At 35.8% G+C, this 25,478-nt stretch overlaps 1 protein-coding gene across 1 annotated transcript in view; it reads left to right on the top strand.

Annotated features, from left to right (window-relative positions):
- COL24A1 (collagen type XXIV alpha 1 chain) overlaps positions 1-25,478 on the top strand; it is a 354,783-nt gene that overhangs the window by 123,737 nt on the left and 205,568 nt on the right. The window contains exon 19 of the mRNA XM_063105785.1: positions 16,578-16,631. Coding sequence (XP_062961855.1) covers positions 16,578-16,631 — 54 coding nt within the window. The remainder of the gene's footprint in view (positions 1-16,577; positions 16,632-25,478) is intronic.

The raw sequence follows: 25,478 nt of genomic DNA, 5'->3' as shown, positions 1-25,478 counted from the left end.
TGTCCGTCCAACATGCAAGCTGTTTTTTATTCTCTTTTTTAATTATAAAGAAAAAGAGTTCATTTGCCAAATCAATGACTGCACACCATGTATTGGAAGCCTCTGTAATCTGCTCTAGCAGTGGTGCTGCATCTGACATAGCAACTGCAGTGTAGACTGTAGTAGTCCATAGTCACTCTCCAGAATCTGATTTCTGCAGGGGCCGGCCTGGTGAATTAAACAATGCACTAATTGGGACCACCACCCTACATCTTTTAAGTTTTCAGTGGTGGCATTAATCTCTGATATGCCCTCTTCCACCCCCCACCCCACACAAACAATGTGACTGATAGTCATTAGATGTGCGTGATTAGCTGATTCTCAGAACCCAAAGGTCCACCTAACTACGGGAGTATTTCTACCTTTAGGCTTCTTTAAACAGTCCAATTCTGACTATTCATTTTCAACAGGTCTTTTTGGAATACCAATTATATGTCAATCACTAAAAATAAATGCTGAGGTGAATTAGATTAGATTCTGACTTTAAGGATCTTATATTTGAGAAACCAATTCATACTATGGCAAAGCCTCCACCGTATCTGTCTTTTTCCCAGGCATCAGGTTTGATTAGGTTTGATAAAATCAGAAGATTTTTATCAGGTCATTCCTTGAAAGTCTAGAATCAGTGCAGTACTCAGAGATATTTTTTAAAAATAAAAAATAAAAAAAGTAAAAAAATCCTTTCCTGAGGCTCCTGGTCTCTTCTTTCTATATGCTTTCCCTCTTGGGCATGAGTTTTTGTCTGTCTCAAATCCAGTATGCTCTTTTTTGGTTTTTTTCCTATTATTTGCTCTTCCCATCGAAGTCTGTTTTTAGAGAAGGACCTGATAAATATATATGACCCCAAGCAATAAATGATTAACAGTTAACTGTGATATATTCCCTTTTCTATGATATCTACATTTCAACACTGAACACAAACCTGAAACTGATGCAATAAGTCTAATTGTAGAATTTGGAGTGTTGTTTAGTGAGTGTGGAAAAATTTGTGGGTGATTGGAAACTTTGATACCCCTGAAATTAATCATACCATGCAAGTGGTCATCTACTCAACCAACAAGGCAGGACAGGATTGGCGATTTCTTGCTAGTGACTTCTAGTGAGGAATCTCAGATCTTCGTAAGAGTTGGTGAAAGCAAAGTACTCTGAAGCTTGCATTGTAAATGCTATGTATTTGCCATGGGCATTGAGGAGTACTATTTATCATTAAAGACCATTTGAACAAATGTTACTTCAAACCACTTCAAAGTTTTTCTATTCTTAACATTTTACTTATTCTAAGCAGATTATTAAATTGCTATAACAATGAAGGAAATATCTGAGCTAAATATATTTAGCTCTTCACAGAATTGTATTAGAGATATACCAAGATAAAACATCACTTGCTTTAAGACATAAGATTTTGTTTTTTCCGTAATGACTCATCTGCTTTTAATAAAAAACATATGGAAAATGCTATACAAGAATTTTTTCTGTTTCCTTAAGCATAGTAGTATCAGTTTTGAGCACTAATCCCATGTATCCTCCCAATGCTGGCAGCAGACCAGCATCTAATGTGGTAGTAGGATAGTCAGAATGTTTATTGATTCAGTTGTTAATCACCATTAACATTAGCTACAGAGTTTTGCCTAATATTTGGAGTTTGGATGATGTTCTTGATTGTTTATCACAAAAATGAGCCAAGACCACTAATCACAGACATGGCAGAAGTGGCCAAGCAGTGAGTCCTCTTTTTCCATCCAGGTGGTCTTCATTAGAGACAAAGACTGTAGTTACTTTGGAGAGTCTGCTCATATCAAGTCAAGTCATGCTTCCAAATGTCAATTTTAGCACTTCAGTTTACTTAACTGGTATAAGCCAATCTGCGGCCAGCTATATTAGTTAGGAACTTAGTGTCAATGGATTCTCTTCACTTAAACCAATTACTGCTTTGTTGTTGGGTTGTTGTTGTTGTTGTTGTTGTTGTTGTTGTTCTTGTTGTTATTTGTTATTGTACTTGGATTTGCTTGAATAATTTTGTTTTTAGTTGTCACTCACGAAAGTGGTACTGAAAGATATAATCAGTAAATAAAAAATTATTTATTGAGTTTCTACTGTGTGCAAGGCTGTGCCTACTGTAAGATATAAAAAAAATAAGATGTTACCTATAATTTGGGGAAATTTGCAGTCTAGATGGGAAAAACAAGATATATGCATAAATTGCTAGATTAATGGTGAAGGCATCATGTGAGAGTTAAGTAAGTAGTTATTATAGTTCAGTGTTAGTAGATATATTAACATGAGATGGAAGGATTAGGGTAGGGTTCATGAAAAAGATGGATCTTAAATTACATTGTATATGAATTTGGCAGGAAGAGGGAGGGCATTCCAAGCGAGGTGAATCCCATGAGCAAAACCTAGAGATCTAGATATATGCATATTGGATTTACAGATAGCAAGTAAAACTGTCTAGCTGATGCAGATTTTTTGTGTGTTGGCATAGAATGACAGTTAAGGTTGTAAAAGTGGGTTGGCATCAAAGTGCATAAGACCTTAGATTCCAGGCTATGTCAGAAGCAGCATATTCAGCAGTTAGGTAGTCTGGCCTAATGTCACAATTCTGTGTTGTGAAAAAATATGGAGTCTGCCCTTTCGTTTCCCAAGTGAACCAACCAAAGTTTTGTTGATTTGCCTGGTTTCCGTGCACAGTGGTGACAAATTTCCAACCTTTCATACTCAGTGTAGAATGGGAGTTTGTGTACTGTTGTCTGGAAGGGGATGGAATCTTCTGCTTACCCAGGTTGAATCTTAGTACTAGTTGTTACAATAAGGCTGTTCACCAGATTGGTGAGGAAGTCTTTCTACCCAAGAAATTGAGTTAACAACAATTAGGGCAACTGCCTTTGAAACTACTTCCCAGTACTTTGCCTGCGGCCATCTCCCCACATTTCTTCTCTTAATAGGCAATAATGTGGAGGACCAGTTATTGCTTGGTTGACCATAAATTTGGTCAACCTCAAGTCCTGTTAATCATCTCGTGAAGCCCTGATACTTCCTCTTCCAGAAAGCTATCTGTTGTCAGTATCTCCTCGTCACTAAAACTCTCAGTATCTGAGACTTTATCCTATTTGTAAGCCAACAAGTTAGCCTGACAGTTTCAAGGATTCTGGTAAAACAACACAAGACTCCAGGATCAGACGCCAGAGATAGTTTATTACCCTCAGTAATAGCATTTCTAGAGTATCAATATTCACTGATTCACTGAACCTCAGTTCCCACTGGGATGATACTTGCATATGCAGTGGGTTCCATTATATAAGAGGGATCTTGAGTTTAGAGAAACTGAATCTTTTAAGTGGGCAGTCATAAAAGATAACATGTTTCAGAAAGAGACATTATTTTTATTATCTCGGACATTAAGCATTCCTGCCTTTGATATAGAGGGAGACACTATCTCTATCTTTATTGTACAAAAATCCCTGGAAAGATAGACCAGAACAATGGGGAGTCATACCCTATTCACATAATGTGCAGAAATGCAACAGACCAGTGGAGAATTATCTGCTGGTGAAATGTTAAGTTAAATGTTGGAGGTACAAACATGGGTAAGATACATTTGTTTTCCTCCATGAGCTCACATTGTACCGTAACAGAGAAACATGCTCTTAATTACAGTATAGTGTCATTAGTGCTAAATAGCTTATGAACAGAGTTGTGTGAGAATGAGTAAGCTATGACTCTGACTGAGGCAGACCACGAATGGTTTTATAAACCATGTTACATTTGAGTTGGTGACAAATGGCATGATAGAGGAACCAGGGGCAGGGAGTTAAGGAAGACTTCCAAGAAACATAATAGCTTGACCAATGGCTTCAAGAAATAGTAGGAATTATCAAATAGAAACAGAGGGCAAGGACATTCCAACTAGAGGGAATAGTATTTGCAGAGGCACAGATGTATAAAGAAGTTAGGTGTATTTAAAGAACTGCAAATAGTTCAATGTTTTAGTCAGGTCTCTTTCTATCGAAAGTGACAGAAAACTAACCCTAACAGTTCTAAGCAAAAAAGGAAAAAAAAATTACATTTGACTAATGCAATCAGGAAGAACTACACTGTGTGTGCCTAGAGGTTTGGCTGGATACAGAAACTTAATAAATATGATGAAGACACTCTCCAGCTCTCAGCCTGGCTTATCTCTGTTGGCTTGGTTCACAGGAACACATTGCGGAAAAGGTAGCCTTTGGCAACTCCAGGCTTATATTGCCCTCATAGTTAGCAATCTTAGCAAAAAGAAACACTCTTCTTTTCTTATATCTCCAATAAAATTTTCTAGGAGGAATCCAGACAATCTAGCCTGGATCACATCATCATCCATAAATCAATCTAATAATAGCCATGGGATTGGAATACTGTAATTGGCAAGGTTTGGGTAATTTCCCCAACCCTGGACACTGAAATAGGGACCAGTGCATATAGACTGAGAAGTATGGAAGAGTTGTTCCCCAATAAGATTGTGAGCAGATTTTAAAAATGCCCTCTACTTTCTATATTTTCGGTGGCCAGTGTTTACATATACCCTTCCTCCCACTTATACAGTTTTAAAAATGCCTCTGCCTAACACAGTGCAGCTCCCACACAGCTGAAAATACATTCTCCCTTTTCCAAAGGAAGGTAGCCCAATGTATTGGCTTACAGCTCCAAGGCCAGTTTCTCAGGGTAGGGTGCATTCTTTTCAATGAGGCCTAACTATATGTCTACATGTCAACTAACGAGTATATACATATTTTTTTCTTTAAAAAGAAAACAAGGTATCCCATTTGGAGAAAGAGAGAATGCAAAAAAAGAGAGAGTGGCCCCAGGCCCATAGCTGTGTATCTAGTAAAAAAGTAGGCAATTGATATTTGCCAGTTTCTCATAACGATTTAAATCTGCTTTTTAATGATTTCACTTTTCATGCCTGCCACGAACATACACACACCTAAAGGGAGAGAATCTTTGAAAGACAGAGTCTCCAGAATATACATTCTGTGAAGCCAGGGAGGTTTTTTTTTGTTCTGTAGCGTACAAAGGTACTTCAAAAAAGTTGATGGAAAGATTTGTGTTATCTTCTAATTCTATTTTTTCCATGAACTTTTTGATGTGTCCTTGTATGTTCAGTGCCAAGAATAGTGCCTGACACATAGTAACTATATGTTGAATGAGTGAATCGTTATTCTTTAATTAAGACATTCATAAGAATTCTAAGTGAGTTAAATATATAAATATTGAGTACCTAAGAATATTCTTACCTAAACATAATATATCAAATAATGTCCATTCTGTTACCTCCAATACAATTTAAAATCTGATCTTCACTGGTTTTTATCTGAGGACAAGTTTGATAAATTCTATTTTCTCTAAAGACCTTCAAATCATTACGAACTGTTGCCTATCAAGAAGGAGTGATTATCTAAAATACCAAATACTGACTCCTTTTTTTTCTTTTTTACAGAGTTATTGAGGTACAAATAACATGTGACAAGCTGCAGATATTTAAATTGTACATTTTGATAATCGTTGACATATCATGAAGCCATGACCAAAATTAAGATAGTGAGCACGTTGATCAAACCCCCAAATTTCCTTGTTCACCTCTGTAATTCTTTTCTGCCCCTCCTTCCCTTTCCCTCCTTGGGCTACCAGGGGAGATTTGCTTTTTGTCACTATAGATTATCCAAACTTAAATATCAAGTAATGGTCAGAATAGCTTATTTTAAAATTATGTTTAGTTTTGTGTGGATTTCAGAAAAACAAAAGTGGACTTTCCAACTGACTTCGTACATTCCTTTAAAAATGATTTCAAAAATACTGTGAATACTGTTTAAACAAACTTTTACTTGGAACAGAGAATGTAGGTTGCGTCATAAGGGAATTTTATTGCCTTTGTTGTTTTGTGGGTTTTCTCTGCTGAGTTTTTAGGATGCTACACATATGGAATTCAGCTGTGCTGTATCTTCTGCTCAAATATATAGAATTACAAAAGGGAAAATATATGAATAGCAATAATCAATTGCAAAAATTTTCAACAATATCAAAATGAAAAAATTCAGGTTTTAATGGCTTTATTAGAACTAAAACAACAAAGGAGAATGAAAGAGAGCCAGACACCTAGATGGATTCTTTAATTTTCCACTTATTTTTCCAGAAGCTCATATTTTCTTTCTGTTTGTGGTTTTCTCAGAGGACAAAACAGTTCCTTCACTCTCAATTTGCATGCTGTCGTGTGCTAAAGTTTAGTTCCTATAGTTTACTAGGAAAGTGGATTTACTGCTTTTGTCCTTTTATTTTATTTTATTTTTTTGGCATTTACTTTTGTATAGATTATTATCACTTAGAAAAGACTATTTTACTTTCCTATTTGGACTTACCATATTACTGACATGACATGTACTTCCACAAATGCTAGAGAACAAGATCTTATGACTGTGTTCTGGATCCCTGTCTCAAACCAAATTCTCCCCTTACAGAAACTCACTCTCTCTCTGGATGTATTCTTTCTTGTGTGAATATGTAAAATTTTAATCCTGTCCATAGAAGCTGTGCTAGTTTTTATTTTTCTATTTTGTTTCTTAGACAAAGGATAACTTTTGAACCTGCATAATTGAAAATATAAATATTCAAATAGAATTGATTTTTAATTTGGTCATAGTAAACATTAAATAAACATATAGAGAGACGAAAATCCAAGCAAAGAGTTTATATGGGAATGATATGCAAGAATTACAATTAGAGACACACTATCAGGGTAGCCCTTAGGTATATCCAAAGAACAAAGGGAAAGGCTGAGGTTTTATTGGGGAAAAGAAATGGTTATGTAAGATGTTTTGAAAGAAAGTTTACTGGTGTCAGCAGTGTCTTGTGGGACTAGAGAGTTCTGACTGGTGAGTGGCTGCAGTTACTAGGTAAAATTTGTAATCTTAAAGGCATAGCAGGCTATTATTACAGTTTTGGATAGGGTTTGCAAGGCAGGCATTTGTGACCTAAGTTGTTCTCCTATGGTCCCTGACTCTGTTATAGTTGAGTATGACAAAAATGACTCCATTTTGTGTAATCAGTTTTCACAGACATCTATTCAGACCCTTAAATATTTATTGAATGTACTATATGCCTGACACCAGACTAGGCTTTGCATAACTTTGCCCTCTAGGAATTAATAGTTTACATGTTGCTTTTATTAATTTTGGATTTTTAAATGACTATTTTTGCAACAGCTATGTTTATATCAATGTTATGTTGAGACTTATAAACTACTCAGAAAATCAATTTAAGTCAAATCATACAGTGTTCTTGTGTATTAAAGGACAGTGCATATAAAAATTAATGAGAATTGGAAATTTTAATGAGAGTTAAATGACCTAAGTGCCACTCTTATCTATAACAACAGAGTATTTTAAAGCTGCCTTATAAAGTATCAGAAAAGTTTGAATTTCCCAAAATAGGCACTTTATTTTCAAGCTCTTGTTATAATTTAACATGTTATTACCTCCCAAACAATCCAAAATCTGAGCTCTGCTGATTTTACCTGGGGACTAGTTCAATGAGTAAATTCTATTTCCTCTCTAAAGGTTTTCAAGTCCTTACAAACTGTTTCCTACCACCAAGCAAATAATTATCTAAAATACCAAATACTGATTACCTTTATTTAAGCTTTATTGATGCATAATTGACATATAATAAGCTACATATAGTTAAATTGTACAATTTTATAATTTTATAATTTTTAACATATGTATAAACTGCGAAAACATCACCCAGATCAAGATAATGAACATATCTGTCAAACCCGACAATTTCTTTGTTCACCTTTTGTAATCCCTTCCTTTTGCCCCTCCTGCCTCCTCCTTTCCCAGGCTACTTCTGATCTACTTTTTGTCACTATTGATTAATTTGCATTTTAAAAAATCTTTATATAGATGTACTCATATAGTATGTATTCTTCTTTTCTCTGGCTTCTTTCACTTCACATTTGAGACTCATCCAGATTGCCACATCCAGGTGTTTCGTTTTATAGATATACCCTAATTAGCTTATCTGTTGGATTTATTTGCTGATTCCTTATCCACTTACCATTTTTTAACTGGAAGGACTGATACCAGAGGAGAGGATCTGGGGAGGCCTGATAGCTAACCTCAACCCACCCTGTCCTCTTACCATGTTCTTGACCCTGCCACGGGAATTCAAGAGCAGAGTCACAGTAGAAAATGAAAGCAGTTTTAATGTAGCAAAATAAGGAACACAGACTTCAAAGAGAAAAGTGTGGCCTAGCTCCAGAGACTGAGCAGGGCCCCACCAACTTTGATACAAAAGTAAGCAATACACATTTAGTTTAGTACGAAGTGTAGGCTGACTCAAGAGGGTGAGCAGCTGCCCATTACAAGTAAGTTTAACACAAAAGTAAAGCATACATATCTTGCTAGCAAAGTGCAGGTTGGTCCCAGGAAAGTGAGCAATAACCCTGCCTTCTGCCAGGATTCCACTTTTATAGTTACTCTATTTAATTCATACTCATGATATTTAATGAATATTCAACTAAGGGGTGGTTCCCAGTTATGTAACATAGTTTTGCACATGCTCAGTTGGTCTCCTTTTAGGGTTTATTTGTCCGTCAAATTCTATCACATACACCTGGCATATTCAAGAATATTCTGTGGTCTTTAGCACCTCTAGTGGAAGGTCATTCAAAAGATAAATTCCATTTTACAGAACATGCTCAGCTATTAGGGTTATATATCCCCTTTCTACTGAGCATGCCAGCCATTGGATTTGCATAAGTCAGTCCCCTGAGGACTCAATTTCCCCATGTTGGTGCCAAAGATAGGCTCAATAAGCAACAGTAACACTCCTCTTGGGGAGTGGCTTGAAACCCAGAGGTGTATCCTGAAATCTGAACTCATGGGAACTGAGTACCTCCTATCTCAGGACTATATATTTCAATAGAAAACAGAAACTTTATCACTCCTACTGGAGAACTACTAGAGTGTTCAGTGTGTGCCATAGAGCATCATGTATTTACTCTGTTTGGACACTCTAGCTTCCAAACTCTGGCTACTGCCAAATAAGAATGTCAATATTTTACTTTTACGATTTTTCCAGGAAACTAATGTAATCTGCTAGTGCTTTGGTTCCCAGGTTTTGCTTTAAAAAAATGCATGTGAGTTTGTCTCCAGCTTCAAGTAATTAGAGAATAATAAAAACTGTTTTTACTGGAGAGAATGCTGAATCATTCTTCTCAGTGCTGCAAACAGATATAAAGAGTCTGAAAATAGAAGATACATTTTCACATAATATTTTTAAAGGCACTTCATTTTTCTGCTTCTAGGTAAAAATTGGTAGTCAGACTATTTCTATTAACAAGGCACCAGAAGTCAGGCTGCTTTTCCTTTTCTTTGCTAAGATATTATATCTTTGATTGGTATGTCATGACTTAACTGTGATAGTGAAGTACATTGAGGGAGAAAATGTTTTGACTTGTCAATGTTTTCCAAATTATTATTAATTTTAAAAAATGAATTAGAACATCTTTATCAGAGTTTTGTGTTTACTTTTTTTCCTGTATGGTTTTATGCTAATGTTGTTTTTTAAAATGAAAAGTGTAGACATTGATGATGTGCTTTTATCTTCCAATCTGTAAGCTCTCTGAAATTTTGTTACTTGGCAAAGATGTCCACGTCCTGTTGATTGATTTGCTTTCTGAGCTCTAATATGAGTGTTAAAAAAAATTTCCTTTATAGATGTATGTTATCAAATTTCAGTTGATCTAGTTAACTCCAGTTTTAATATTTAAAAATTTTTTATTTAAAAGGCAAGATCTCTACTTGGTAGTAGCCTAGGTATCAAGTTTTAAAATAATGAAAATTCTCTGGCCAAGTTTCTAAGCTATCCTTTGTGAGAAGGAAATTCAGTATTTTTTTCCTCCTTATAATATCTATACTGATATGTTTCTGAGCTTTACAATAAGCTTTTAATTTTAAAATATTCAATATGTATGACCATGATGTGAGATCAGATTTGTTGACATCTTTTGTCTCCTATTCTCCTTGTCTTTGGCACTTTATGTTTTCTAAATATTCCTCTACTGATATTTTAATGAGGTTTTAAGGAGTAAAAATTCACACATATATTCAGTATTCCATGTTTAACCAGAAGACATCTCAGTAATTTTTTTCTTACTATTTTGTTATAATATAAAACACAGACACATAAAACAATGTATAACAAATGTATATCACAAACAGATATAAGACAACACTCTTGTCACTACTGTGCTGGTCAAGAATGAAACTTCCAGTTACCCCCAGAAACCCTTCTTTGTTTCAGCCCAACCATAAACTCATCTCTCCCCACCAAAGTAAACAGTTCTAAATTGTTTTTCTTTTAGTTTATACACTCAAGTGTGCGTCTTTAAAAACTGTAGTTTAGGCTTCCATATCTTAGCTATTGTGAATAGTGTTGTGATGAACATGGGAATGCAGTTGTCTTTTTGATACATTGATTTCATTTACTTTGGGTATATGCCTAGTAGTGGGATAGCTGATCATAAGGTAGATCTATTTTTAGTTCTCTGAGGAACCTCAGTACTGTTTTCCACATGGTTGTACATTGCCTTCCCACCAGCAATGTAGGAGGGTTCCCTTTTCTCTGCATCCTTGCCAACATTTGTTATTTTCTATCTCATTGATAATAGCCATTCTAAGTGGGGTGAGATGATATCTTATTGTGGTTTTAATTGCATTTCCCTGATAATTAGTGATGTTAAGCATTTTTTCATGTGCTTGTTGGCCATTTGTATGTCTTCTTTAAAGAAATGTCTGTTCAGATCCTTTACCCATTTTTTAATTGGGTTATTTGTTTTCTTGCTGTTGAATTGAGTTCCTTGTATATTCTGGATATTAGCCTCTTGTCTGATGTTTAGTTTGCAGACACTTTCTCCCATTCTGTAGGTTGTTTCTTCACTTTGTTGATAGTGTCGTTTGCTGTGTAGAAGCTTTTCAGTTTGATATAGTCCCATTTGTGTATTTTAACTTTAGTTGCCTGTGACCTTGTAGTCTCACTCAAAAAAGCACTGCCCACTCCCATTTTGTGTAGTGTTTCTCCTATGTTTCTTCTAGTAGTTTCATAGTTTGGGGTCTTATATTTAGGTCTTTAATCCATTTTGGGTTGATTTTTATGTATGGTGAGAGATACAAGTCAAGTTTCAATCTTCTGCATGTGGATATCCAGTTTTCCCATCATCATTTATCGAAGAGGCTATCGTTTCCCGCTGTATATTCTTGACACCTTTGTCAAAGATCAGTTGGTTTCCACTGTGTGGGTTTATTTCTGGGCTCTCTATTCTGTTCCATTAATCTATTTGTCTATTTTTATGCCAGTAGCATGATGTTTTGGTTATTATAGCTTTATAGTATATTTTGAAGTCATGAAGTGTGATGCCTCCAAATTTGTTCTTTTTGTTCAAGATAGCTTTAGCTATATGGGGTTTTTTTGTGGTTCCATACAAATTTCAAAATCATTTTTTCTATTTCTATGAAGAATGTCATTGGTATTTTGATAGGGATTGTGTTGAATCTGTAGATTGCTTTGTGTAATGTGGACATTTGGATGATGTTAATTCTTCCCATCTAAGAACATGGGATATTTTTCCATTTATTTGTGTCCTCTTCAATATTTTTCACAGATATTTTATAGTACAGGTGTTTCATCTCCTTGGTCAAATTTACTCCTAGGTATTTTTTTTTTTTTTGGTAGCTGTTGTAAATGGGATTAGTTTCCTGATTTCTTCTTCAGATATTTCATTATTGGTGTATAAGTAGGCTATCGATTTTTGTGTGTTGATTTTGTATCCTGCCACTATACTAAACTCATTTATTAGTTCTACTAATTTTTTGGTGGAGTGTTTAGGGTTTTCTATGTATATAATCATGTCATCTGCAAATAAGGATAGTTTGAGTTCCTTGTTTCCAATTTGGATGACCTTAATTGCTTTCATTTGCCTTATTTGGCTATACCTTCCAGTACTGTGATGAATAAAAGTGGGGAATAAAAGTGGGGATCTGTCTTGTTCACATCTCAGAGGAAAAGCCTCCAATTTTTGTCCATTCAGCATGATATTAGCTGTGGGTTTGTTATATGTGGACTTTGTTGTGTTGATGTACATTCCTTCTATACCTAATTTGTTGAGTGTTTTTATCATGAAGGAGTGTTGGATTTTATCAAATGTCTTTTCTGCATCTATTGAAATGATCATACATTTTTTTCCTTTCATTCTGTTGATGTGATGTATCACGTTTATTGATTTGCATATGTTGAACCATCCTTGAAGCCCTGGGATGAATCCCACTCAGTCGTAGTGAATGATTTTTTTAATGTGTTGTGAGATTCTGTTTGTTAGTTTTTTATTGAGGATCTTCACATCTGTGTTCATTAGGGATATTGGTCTATAGTTTTCCCCATCAACAGATGAATGGATTAAAAAACTGTGATATATATACACAATGGAATACTATTCAGCTATAAAAAAAACAATGATATCCTATTGTCTTCAGCAACATGGATGATGGAACTGGAAACCATCATGTTAAGTGAAGTATGTCAGGACATAAAGAAATACCACATGATCTCACTCATAAGTGGAAGCTAAAGGGCCGGTCCCGTGGCTCACTTGGGAGAGTGTGGGGCACCGAGGCTGCGGGTTCGGATCCTATATAAGGGTGACCGGTGCGCTCACTGGCTGACCGTGGTGTGGACCCCACTGGGCTGAGGGTTGCGATCCCCTTACCGGTCAAAAAAAAAAAAAAAAAAAGATGGAAGCTAAAAATAATAAACAAATTTAAAAAACATGGTTCTTATAGAAGTGTAGAGTAGAATGGTGTTACCAGAGGCAAGGAGGGGAGGGGGTTTAGGGGGAGAAGAAGTGGTGGACTAACGGGTACAAAATTATGCTGTCTACCCTAAGTGAATCATTTTGCAGTATATGCATGTGTTGAAACAACACAGTATACCTCACAAATATGTACAAGTACATATTAAAATCTTTTTTAAAAACAATAGTTTAGGCTTATTTCAACAAGTTAGGTGTTGAAGATGCCTGGTTATTTGACCTGTAGAGTTTTCCAGTCTGGATTATGCTGATTATATTATCATGGTGTTGGTTCCACATGCATCCTGGTCCTATGTATTTCCTGCAATTTGGTAGTCACATACAGAGGCCTGACTATATTCAGGTTGGTTTGTTTTTGACAAGGCTATAGATGATATTGTGGTCTTTCATAAGTCTACGGGTGATACTGTGTTCTTCATGTTAGGTCTAATTATCTTTTTTATAATATTAGTAACAGATCATTTGTGGGATTGAAAAACGGAGATTTTCTTACTCTATCACTTCTTTTTCATTTATTGGCTGGAATACATCCCTTCATCTACTATTTGGTTACTACAGTACATATAGGAAAGGCAGAAAAAATAATTGATTCTTTACCTTCATTTACCACATTCAAGATAATGAGTTGGCTCCCTTTCATCCTCTGAACATGGACAATTTTTGTTGTTGTATAATTATGAAATTATGAATTTAGACATATTTGATGTGTTTCATTTCAGTGCAATTCTTATCCATACTGGAGTTTATATTATCCATATCTGGCCAGTGAGAGTCTCTTTAAGCAGCTTCTTAGTTCTTTTAATGTGACTTCTTTAGTTTTGATACCTTTAATAGCTTTCTTGCTTTGTGGTATGACAGGGCTTTGTGGTATGACAGGGTGTTCCAGGCTCATCTGGAAGATGGACAGGAATTATGAATTTATCCATGGGGATATCTGAACCAATGCTTTACACTATTTGTAAATTGGTACTGAGAGACCAGACATGTTTTCCTTTTTTTCAAAAAAAAAACCAAAAACAAATCATTCAACAACAATAACAAAAAATCATTTTTTAAAGCACTTACTGTGTGCCAGGTATTATACTAGTTTCTGGGAATATGGTAGTGAATAACATATAAAACTGCACTCAAGGAGTTTACAGTCTGAGGAGGAAAACAGAACAAGCCAAAACACTATGTTAAGTGACTTTGTAGGGCCCCAGGATGGTGTGAGAGTTCTTAGAAGTGATCTAACTCAAGGTGTGGAGGTGAAAGAAAGACTTGTAAATAAAACATTGTTCAATCTTCTATTTAAAACATAGTTGTTATAGGTGAACAAAAGGTAAAGGAAAATTATTCAAGGTATAGGAAACAGTATGTGCAAAAGCCCAGAAGAGAAAAAGAACGTATTGAGCATCCTTAATCCAAAAATCTGAAATCCCAAACTTTTAACACTGACATGATGCTCAAAGGAAATACTCATTGGAGCATTTCAAATTTGGGGTTTTTGGATTAGGAATCAGTATGTAGTCTGCAAATATTCTCAAATCCAAAAAAATCCAAGATCTGAAACACTTCTGGTCCCAAGCATTTCGGATAAGGGATACTCAATTGGTGCTTTGAGTATAAAAGTTGTTCAGTGACTGAAATGCTGGGTGGAAGGGTGTAAAAAAGAGAAGTAAGTAGAGACCAAATCATGAAAGCCCCCATAAACCTTGTGTTAAGGAAGCTGGATTTTACTCTGAGGCTAGTAAAAAAGTAGCATGGTCAGATTTGCAGAGAATGATCAGTCTGACTGGAGTGAAAAATGCATTCATGGGGATGAGACCATGAGCAAAAGCAAGAATAAGAGTTTGGAGGCTCGGAGTAGTGACCTGCCCTAGGGTAGTGGAGGCAGCGTGGAGAAGAGTAGCTGCCTCTCTCTTCTTGACGGGGAATTAGGAGGTGGAAGGGACGGGGCTTAGTGGATGACTGGAAGGTGGTGGTGGGAAAGGAAGAAGCAGCATGCAGAGATGGTGTACAGCTTTTTGGCTCAGAAACTGGTGAATGGAGGTAAGATTTACTCAGTGAACACAGGATGAGGAAGGAGCATATTGCGGAAGATAATGAGTTCAATTTCAGAGAATTAGCTTATGTTATAGAAGAACTGAACAAAAAGGTCTTGATTCAAGTCTACAGGGATTCCCCCCCCCAAACAAGCTAACAAAGGGTGTGATTGAGATGAAGGGTATGAAATTATCAGGAAAAGAATCTAAGTTTTAAAAAATTGACATATACGCAAATAGTAACATAGATGAACCTGACTGCCTTTGAGTAGTAAAGCAATCAGCAAGTCTGTACTAAACGTATCTGTATTAAACTATTCCAGAACCTTCAGAAATCTGATCCTGTGGTTAGTCTTTCTGTTACCACTGCTTTTTGCTTCGCCAGACATGTCCCCAAGTTATATTTTTCTTCACAGAATCCAAGTTTTAAGTCTGAGTCAAGGCATTTCTGTCCTAACCCAGACTGGATGAGTTGATATCACTTTCTTCTTGTTTTTCTTTCCAGAATGAGTAACCCAGAGTCAACTTTGCTATTCCATCTTACTTGTTGGGATTTTTATTCCCGTCACATTTATCCCTCCACTTAACTACCTTTTATTGCTGGCATTTATATTTTAATTGCAGCCTTCTTTACATTTAAAGATGCTGATTCTTGTACTTGTCTGTCTTTTTTTTCCCTTTGTCCATGTCAGTGGGAAACACTGAAACAGCTCTCTCTGTGACAAAATCAATACAAGTAAAACCACAATTATTAACTTATTATCATTATTGAGAAGGATTATGATGAATCACATTCTAATTTGTTATTTCAGCAAGAATTTTAATCTAACCATTTTAGAGCAGCATTCTAGGCCTTTTCCCAGCACAGATTTTATTTAACGCTATGGTCCATTTCTATTTCTTGATCCAAATGTTTTAGACTGCCAGTATAATTTCTAAAAAGGTAAAATCATGATTCTCATGCAAATATGAAGTAAACATGGGTCAAAGATTTTATCCGGTTTTTTATTGATGGAGCCGGCAATTGTTCCAAAAAGCATTTGAGGAGCTAAGTATTTACAGACAATTAAATATGGGAATGTTAAAATAATATAGCTGGGTTAGATGCAAAACTGATTAATCTTGTACATTAAGCCCTAACCTTTGGGGTTTTTCATTTGTTGGTTTTAACAGACAGAAGTTGTTTGCATCTCTACCTAACAAAAATCTGCAAGTTAACATGTAGTTAGTAAACAAAGTACATTTACCTAATCTTCAGTGGCCCTGTGTCCCATATGATGTTGAAAGGACATGTCACATACTTTTTTGCCTTATTTCCAAGTTGTGGATAATTTTTAAATAAAACTTTCACTCTCTTAAACTAGACCAGAGGATTTTCTTTGGGTCTGAGGATTGTTTTTAAATAACTGATGAAGTAGATTCTGTATTAGCACACTTTGTTAGTTATATATATCAATATTAAACAACTGCCTAATTTAACTAATCTTTAATGTTGAGTTTTGAAGAGTATAAATTGATTTAATTGGGCATAAAAGATAGGCAAAGGGAATTTTAATATGCTTAGTAGATTTAAAGTAATTCACTGTAGAATAAACTCTCTACATTTTTATATTCCCTAGGGTTTTCCAGGAGATATTGGGATTCCTGGACAAAACGGCCCTGAAGGACCAAAGGTAATTCTTTTAAAAAGAGAGTAAAGATACCTATAGTTTTTTATTTCAATTCTCAATGAATAGGAAAAATTATTTTAAAAATATCAGAACATATCTGAATATTTTTGAGCTGTCTCAGGTGCATTTAATAAACTTTTTCCATGGTTTTGGTAATAGGAAATGATATTCCTGGTTTGGTATAGGTAGATTTATATTATGGTAACAATATTTGCAAAGAATATAAATCACTCATAAAAGATTTCTTGGAAGAGATGGGGAAAAAAAAACCAACTCTAAAAAGTCATAGCTTACAATAAAATGGATAAGAATTTCCTGACCACTAAAACCCACTAGGGCCCATAAGATATCCACAGATTAAAATAAAAGAAAGTCAATTTCTGGTCAAGATGGTGGGATAGACAGTACCCAGCATCACCCTCTCCCACAATCAACCAATTAGCAACTATTAAAAAGCAACAACTGCCAAGCTGGCACCGCTAGTGCTCAGGGTAAGAGGAGAGACCTGTGGAGTTTACGAAGACAGGAGAAACCACAGTGAGAGAAGGAAAAGACTGCTCCAACCATTTCGAGCCCAGGCCACTTCAAGGCTGGCCCTGGTGAGCACGTGGAGAAAGAGCTGACAAAAGCCACAGCTGTGCCCTTCATATGAAGTCACTTAGATACTGCAGGGAGATAAGGGTCTTAGTAGCCCCCAGGCCAGCAAGAACACTAACAGCATTCCCATGGACCCACATAGGAGAAAGGCACCACAGACAACTGAAAAAAGGAGCCACTCAGAGGTGGTAAGTCATTGCAGGGGACCAGTGCATGGCCCACTCCATGGGAAGTGTTTGGAGTGCAGGAGGTGGGGGAGATGAGCCCACCAGGGAAACATTGGGGCACAGCATGGACAGCTGATCTGCCCTCCAATCAGCACAGGTCCACTCAGTGGAGATTGGTTAGGAATACAGTACTGCAGGGGGTGCAGTTTGCTGAAATGACTCAGGCCCAGACCAGAGTTTCCACACAACCCAGGTGTATGGGACCTCACAAGATCTGGAAGTGCTTACAAGGTCGATAATTAAAACCCGAGCTGCACAAAAAGCCTTCCCCAGGAATCAGCAGCAAAACAGCAATTTGGCTCAGCCACAGGGCTCAAGTGCTCGTTCCCACAGGAAGCTGCCTCATTTCAGATGTAAGCAAAGGACAACAAATTAGTTCCAGTGCAGAGTTTAAGTGGTGGGAACAGTGGATAATCCAAAATATAACTGAAAGAAAACACAAAAAACCCACAGATCAGAGACAAAGTTCTGATATTAACCGGTAAGTGTCTAACACCACCAAAGAACACCTGTAAACCTAGGACTGGAAACCTCCCGGGCTCCCAAGCCAGGGTGGGGGGGGCCAAGGGCCTCAGCCACACCCTCATGTCTGCACCCAGCCCAGTGATGACCAAGCTGCCACCAGAAGCCCCCTGGGCTCCCCTGCTAGAATGAAGAGGGTGCCACGGGCCTCAACATGCCCTAACTTTCTCCTCCTAGCACCCTATTCCCCTCTCTTTTCCTTCTCCCCCTCCCCCAAGCAACAACATCTTAGAATGTAAAAATAATAATAATAATAATAAATAAATTTTTAAAAATAAAACTAAACTAAAATAAAAGAAAGTCTGTCGTGTCCTGGAGCATCTACATAGCAGAAAATACCTGAAGAAACTTTGGCATTTTTAACTTCCTTTTCTGTTGTGTATGTATACTAGGAATTATCCATAGCAAAATTTTAAATACCAAGCTTTGCCCTGTAGGCTGGTGTGGAATGGGCATTGTAAGCAAATAAAGCATTGTGAATAAAGACATGGAAGGATGAAATAGCCTAAAGTTTGGAGGATTGGAAGGTTATGAAGTACAGCTTCTGTGGATGGTATCAATGTGAACAGAGACTGAGGACGTGATAAGAGATGAAGCTGGAAAGGTTTTAATAGCTGTATTTGCTACTATACTGTAGTGTCAAGTAGGAAAGTACTGTAGTAAGTGTTTTACTGACATCATCTTATAACTTTTCACAACGGCATGGTGAGGTAGTTATTATACCCATTTTACAGATGGTTAAGTTATTCCCTCAAAATTACATAATAGTCAAGTGGCATAGCCAGAATTCTAACCCAAATATGATTTCAAAATCTGAGATCTTAGCTTAGCTTTAGGAATAAATTGTGGAGGACATTCAGTACCATGCTGAAGTTTCTACTTTATCCTATTGGCGTCATCAAGTAATCAAAGATATTTCAGTAGTAAAGTATCCTGATGGTTTATGTTTTAAAAGCGTACCTCTTATGTCAGTATGGAGGATGGCTTAAAGAGGGGAATAAATGAAGGAAGGGAAATGAACTAGAAAAAGTTGGGCAAGAGGTAATAAAGATCTGAAATCGGACGTTCATTCATTCAGAAAATATTGGCTGCCTCTTTTGTGACAGCCATTGTGCTGGACACAAGGGCTACAAAGATGAAAAGTCCTGATCTCTACTTTCAAGAAACTTACAATCTAGAGAAAGATATACAGGAAAACTTTATAATAATCATAATGAATGATATATAATAGGTAATACTGTGAGAGCACAGGGTTAGGGGAGTCAGATGATTCTTTGCAGAGAAGGTAGCACTTGAACTGACGTGAATGAGTAGGAATTTGCAAAGCATGTAAGTGGAAAGTATGGCATTCAGGAAAAGGAAATTTGTTAAGGGGGTGGAGGTGCAGTATTTGGAAAATATTTATATTAAAAGTTATTCATTATTTTACCTGAAATTCAAGTTTAGCTGATTATCCTGTATTTTATCTGGCAACCCTACCTGCCACCTACAAACATCCTTATATGTATAGATCTTTCCCCTTCTTTTCTGTCTCCATATAAGTATTCCTCTGCCTGTTCAAGTTCCACATATGTTTTGCATCAAATCCTGTCCGGACTCTTTAACGACCTCATGCCATTAATTATCACCTTTATCCCCATCTATCCTTGACTCAAAATTTCCCCTCCTTGCCCTTAAAAACAGCCATTCTAGTTGCCAATGTTGTAGTTTAGGCCCTCTTTATTTCTCACCAGGATTAGTGTAATAGCCCTGCAGTTGTATTTCCTGACTTCAGTCTGTCATTTCTTCAAATCTACATTCAAGCTGCTGATGGAAAAATTTTCAAAAAGTATAGATCTCATCATGTCACCCTTGTGCTTAAATCCTTCAGTGATCTCCACAGCTTCCAGGTTAAGACTTACACTTCTTTACTTTTTATACAAGGCTCTTTATGACCTAACCCTCCCTCTATAACTCTATAGTCATATAGTCACACCTACCATCACTCTTCGAAAAGCATCACTTCAGTCAAACTATTTAGATCACCAGACCATGCTATACTTATTCAAATCTTACAGCTTCTTATGTGTCATTCTTTTTGTCTAGATCCCTCTACCTTCCTGTGCCCTTCTTCATGTAGCTAACACATAGACATCACATATCATATTGTCCAGGAAGCTTTCCTTGTTCCTCCCAAATGTAATTGAGATATTTTTTCCCTATGTTCCTGAAAAAAATCCGTGAAGCACTTATCTTCAAATATTATAACTGCTGATGTGCTTATCTGTCTCTCTATTAGACTATGAACTTTTTGAGAGAAGAGATTGATTTCATACACATCACAATAACCACAATAATATGCATAACACATGTAAATAACAATAAATATTGGTGAATGGATGATTGATCGAATGACTGTAGTTAAAAGCTATTTTGGAAATAGACACTATACAACTTGGTAACTGATTAAATGAAGGTGATGGAAGAAAGAGAAATTAAAGATAAAACTGAGACTCCGACTTGGATTTTTGATGTTACTGAACTTAAATAGGGAACTTAGAAAGAGGAGCAGGTTTGGAGGATGAGGAAGACAAGAAATTTGATTCTGGATATATTTAGTTTGAAGTACCTGTTGACATCTAGGTAGAAACAATTAATAACCTGTAGTAAACCAAACTGAAGAGTAGAAATAGCAGAATGAAGGGAATTTTAGAGAGAAAAACAGATAGTATCGAGAATGGAGTTGAGGGTTACTCCTGTCTACTTTAGCCAGTTGAATACTTAGGAATTTGCTCTTGATGCATATATAACCACATTTACTTATCCACTCATTCATTCAACCTATGTTAAGTTTTTTCTCTGTATGAGGCCAAGTACTAAATGTGGGATTATGAAGATTTCTAAAACTGTGGTTCTGCTTCTGGATGCAGTTACAATTTAGTGAGAAAGACAAAGAAATATATATTATCACAAAATGTAGGAAGTTCTATATAAAATAGTTGGTGAAGTGATGTAAGAGCCTAGATGACTGAGCAACAGATTCTGTCTTGGGAAATTGGGAAATATTTCAGGAGGAAGTGCTAATGGAACTTAATGTCTTAAAATATCCATATCATACTAGGTGAAGACCTAGATAGCTTTCAAAATTCTTTTCAGTTTGGAGATTTTGTTTCTCTTGAAGTTTTATCAAGAAAAATGTTGGAGAACTGAAGAAAGCCAATTGACTTCTTTAATATTATTGCAAGAGTGATCTTTAGGACTTCCTTCCCTCTACTTTTTTAAGTGTTGAAATTAGAATGTTGAAAGTGGGACAAAAGACCTGAAAGCTAGACATTTTAATGAACATCAGTGATTGAATTTCTAATGGATAGTTTGTGGATTACTTTATCTAAATTTATTCATGACTTCTAGACTCAACAGTTACCAACAACATGAATTTTAAAACATTATCTTAGAAGGGATGATTTTATCAAAAGAACAAGAAAATTTTGAAGGAGGAATATAATTTTATGTTTTGTAGCTTGGAAAGGATCTTTTTTGTTGCTCTTCTTGGTCCTTTTCATTTGCCTTGAAATTGTTTCTAGAAACAGAGGGAAAAAACAGGGCTAAACATACTGACCCTGTTAACATGGTATGTTTCTTGATCTTTATCATAGAATCATCTTAAAACTTCCTTTATTTTCAAAGGCATGTCTTGTTTGGAAAGTGAAGGTAATATAAATTACTAAATCTCTGTTGAGGCTATACAACGTAGTCATCAAGAAAATTATGTGTGCTGTATTTGAAGTACATACTTACCCTATTTGCAAACAAATTGGGTTCTCTCCAGAGCAATTTGGCCCAGATCTAAAGAAGCCTTGTATTTTCTGTTCATTTTATTCTGGTTGACTAAAACCATCAAAGTAGGATTGGAGACTTGTGTTAATCATGATTCTATTAATTGTGAAGTGGTGTATGTATGTATATTTGTATAAACACACAAGACATACTTCATTCAGTAAGCCTTCTTGACAGCTGCCCAGTTTGGCAGTCTACTTTCAAGAATCCCATAACATTAGCAAAACCACATCTTTTGCTGCTTAGTGCAAAAAGTAAGAACCCAATAAACATTCTCTGTTCTCCATTAAACAGAGGAATAATTTATTGGTTGCTGTAAAGGTTTTTGTTGTTATTTTGGCTATAGAATTAGGGATGTTAAAATAGGCTGTTATTGTCTTTTGTGTAACAGCCCTGATATATTTTCAAAGGCCTGTATAGAGGTGAGCTAACTTGGTGAAAGGAAGATGCATAACTCTAGACAGTTATCCAAGATCACCTCGACCCAGCCCTGAAGATTCACATTTCATACCCTAAATCAAGATTTTATAGACAGATTTATTAACCATCTTATTCTTCAGGCAGCGTTTAGTCAGCTGAGAAATATTTATTGAGTTTGTGCAATGGGCAATATACTGTGGTAAGCAGTGACTTGAAAACAAGATTAAAACATAGTCTTCTGTCTAATAGGAAGTTATAATCCTCTGGAAACTTGAGCCTTCCACATGTGAAAAGTTAAAAAGCGTAATAACATCTACGTGAGTAGTAAGGAGTTCAGAAGAGAGACTAGTCTGTGTGGCCATTTTTCTGAGAGACTTCATAGAGAAATTGGGATTTAAGTTCAGTGTGTTGGATTTGGCCAACTGGAACCAAGGAATGAAAGATTCTACACAACAGGTACAAAACGAACACTGGGATAGAGGGCATAAGAAAACCAACCTGACCGGAAAAAAAAATTGTGATAGATCTTAAATATAAAGTTGACAAATCTGTCAGTGTGCAGTACAGTAACACTTAAAATGTATGTACATTGTTATATAGCAGATCTCTAGAACTTTTTCATCTTGCATGACTGAAATTCTGTACCCACTGATCAGCAATTCCTCATTGTCCCCTCCTCCGCCCCGACAACCTCCATTCTACTTTCTGTTTCAGTGAATTTGTCTACTTTAGATACCTCATATAAATAGAATCATGCAGCATTTGTTCTTCTTTGATTGGATTATTTCACTTAGCATAATCTACTCAAGGTTCATCCATCTTGTAACATGTGACATGATTTCCCTCTTTTTTTATGGCTGAATAATATTCCACTGTTTGTATATACCACATTTTCTTCATTTATCTGTTGGACATTTAGGTTATTTCTATCTTTTGGCTATTGTGAATAAAGCTACAATGAATATAGAAGTGCAAATATGACTTTGATGTCCTGTTTTTAATTCTTTTGGATAAATACCCAGAAATCCTTTCCCCATTTTTTACATTGTGTTTTTGTTTTTGTTGTTGTTGTTTACTATAGAGTTATAGTAGTTTCTTATATATTTTGGATATTAACCTCATATCAGATATATGGTTTGCAGATATTTTCTCCTATTTTGTGAGTTGGCTTTTCACTCTGCTGATTGTTTCCTTTGCTGTGCAGAAGCTTTCTAGTCTGATGTAGTACCACTTGCCTAGTTTTTGCTTTTGTTGCCTATGCTTTTGGTGTTATGTCCAAGAAATGATTGTCATGACCAAGTTATGGAGCTTCTCCTATGTTTTCTTCTAGGAGTTTTACAGTTTTAGGTCTTACATTTAGGTCTTTAAAAGAGTTTAATCAATTTTGAGTTGATTTTTGTGTATGGTGTGTGAGGTAAGGGTCTAATTTTCCTCTTTCCAATGTGAATATATGGTTTTTCCACCCCTGTTTGTTGATGAGACTATCCTTTCCCCATTGTGTAGTCTTGTCACCCTTGTTGAAGATCATTTGACTTTATAAGTTTAGGTTTATTTTTGGGTTCTCTATTCTGTTCCACTGGTATATATGTCTATTTTTATGCCAGTATCATACTATTTTGATTATTGTAGCTTTGTGATATGTTTTGAAATCAGTAAATATGAGGTTTCTAGCTTTGTTTTTCTTTCTCAAGATTACTTTGGCTATTCAGGGTTCTTTGTAGTACCATATGAATTTTAGAATTATTTTTCCTATTTTGGCAGAAAATATCACTGGGGTTTGATAGTGATAGAATTGATTGCTTATTGCTTTGGGTAGTATGGACATTTTAACAATATTAAGTCTTCTAATCCATGAACACAAGATGTCTTTCCCTTTATTGGTGTCTTCTTTCAGCAATATTTTGTGGTTTTTAGTGTACAAGTCTTTGCCTCATTGGTTAAGTTTATTCCTAAGTATTTTATTCTTTGTGATGCTACTGTAAATGAGATTGTTTTCTTAATTTCCTTTTTGGATTGTTTGTTGTTAGTGTATGGATATGCAACTGATTTTTCTATGTTGATTTCATATCTTAAAATGTGCTGAATTTGTTTATTATTTCCAACCATTTTTTGTGTGGAATCTTTATTTTTTCTACATATAGGATTATGTCATTTGCAAATAGAGATCATTTTACTTCTTTTCCAAATGGATGCCTTTTCTTTTCTTTCTCTGTTTTTCTTTCTTTCTTTCTTTCTTTCTTTTTTTTTTTTAAATGTCTAATTGCTCTATCTAGGACTTTCAGTGCTATGTTGAATAGAAGTGGCAAGAGAGGGCCAGTTTCCTTCTGCTATTAATTTCTAGTTTTATCCCATTTTCATTGCTAGTTTCTGCTACTAAGGGAAAAGATATTTGGTATAAATTAAGACCTCTTAAATTTGCTAAGACTTGTTTTATAAACTAACATGTGATTTATCCTGAAGAATGTTTTGTGTGTGCTTTAAAAGAATATATATTCTGTGGCTATTAGGTGGAATGTTCTGTGTATGTCTATTAGGTTCATTTGGTCTATACTGTTGTTCAAATCCTCTGTTTCCTTATTGAGTTCTGACTAGATTTTCTGTTCATTACTGAAAGTGGGATATGAGCTCTCCTTGTATTATTGCATTGCTATCTATTTCTGCCTTCAGTTCTGTAAATGGTTGCTTCATATATTTGAGTGCTCTGATGTTGGGTGCGTATGTATTTATAATTGTTATATCTGGTTAGTTAACCCTTTTATCATTATATAATGTCCTCCTTTGTCTCTTGATCTTTGTCTCTTCCTTCTTTGTCTCTTCAAGTTTTTTACTTAAGGTCTATTTTGTCTGATTTATGTATGGCCACCCTGCTGTCTTTTGATTACTGTTTGAATGGAATAACTTTTTCCATCTCTTCACTTTCAGCTTATGTAAGTATATCCTTAAATCTAAAGTGAGTCACTTATAAAAGGCATATAGTTGAATCATTTTTTAATCCATTCAGCCACTCTATGTTTTTTGATTAGGGAGTTTAATTCTTTTTTTTTTTTTTGTCTTTTTTTGTGACCGGCCGCACCACGCTCAGCCAGCGAGTGAATTGGCCATCCCTATATAGGATCCGAACCCGCCGTGGGAGTACTGCCGCACTCCCAGCGTCGCACTCTCCCAAGTGCGCCACGGGGTCGGCCCAGGGAGTTTAATTCTGTCTTGTAGTTTTTGTCCCTCTTTTTCTGTCTTTCCAACTTCTTTTGTGTTTCTTTAATTATTTTTT

This window comes from Cynocephalus volans, chromosome 8, assembly GCF_027409185.1.
Source record: "Cynocephalus volans isolate mCynVol1 chromosome 8, mCynVol1.pri, whole genome shotgun sequence".
Lineage (NCBI taxonomy): Eukaryota > Metazoa > Chordata > Mammalia > Dermoptera > Cynocephalidae > Cynocephalus > Cynocephalus volans.
This window is presented reverse-complemented; position numbering and strand designations above follow the sequence as displayed.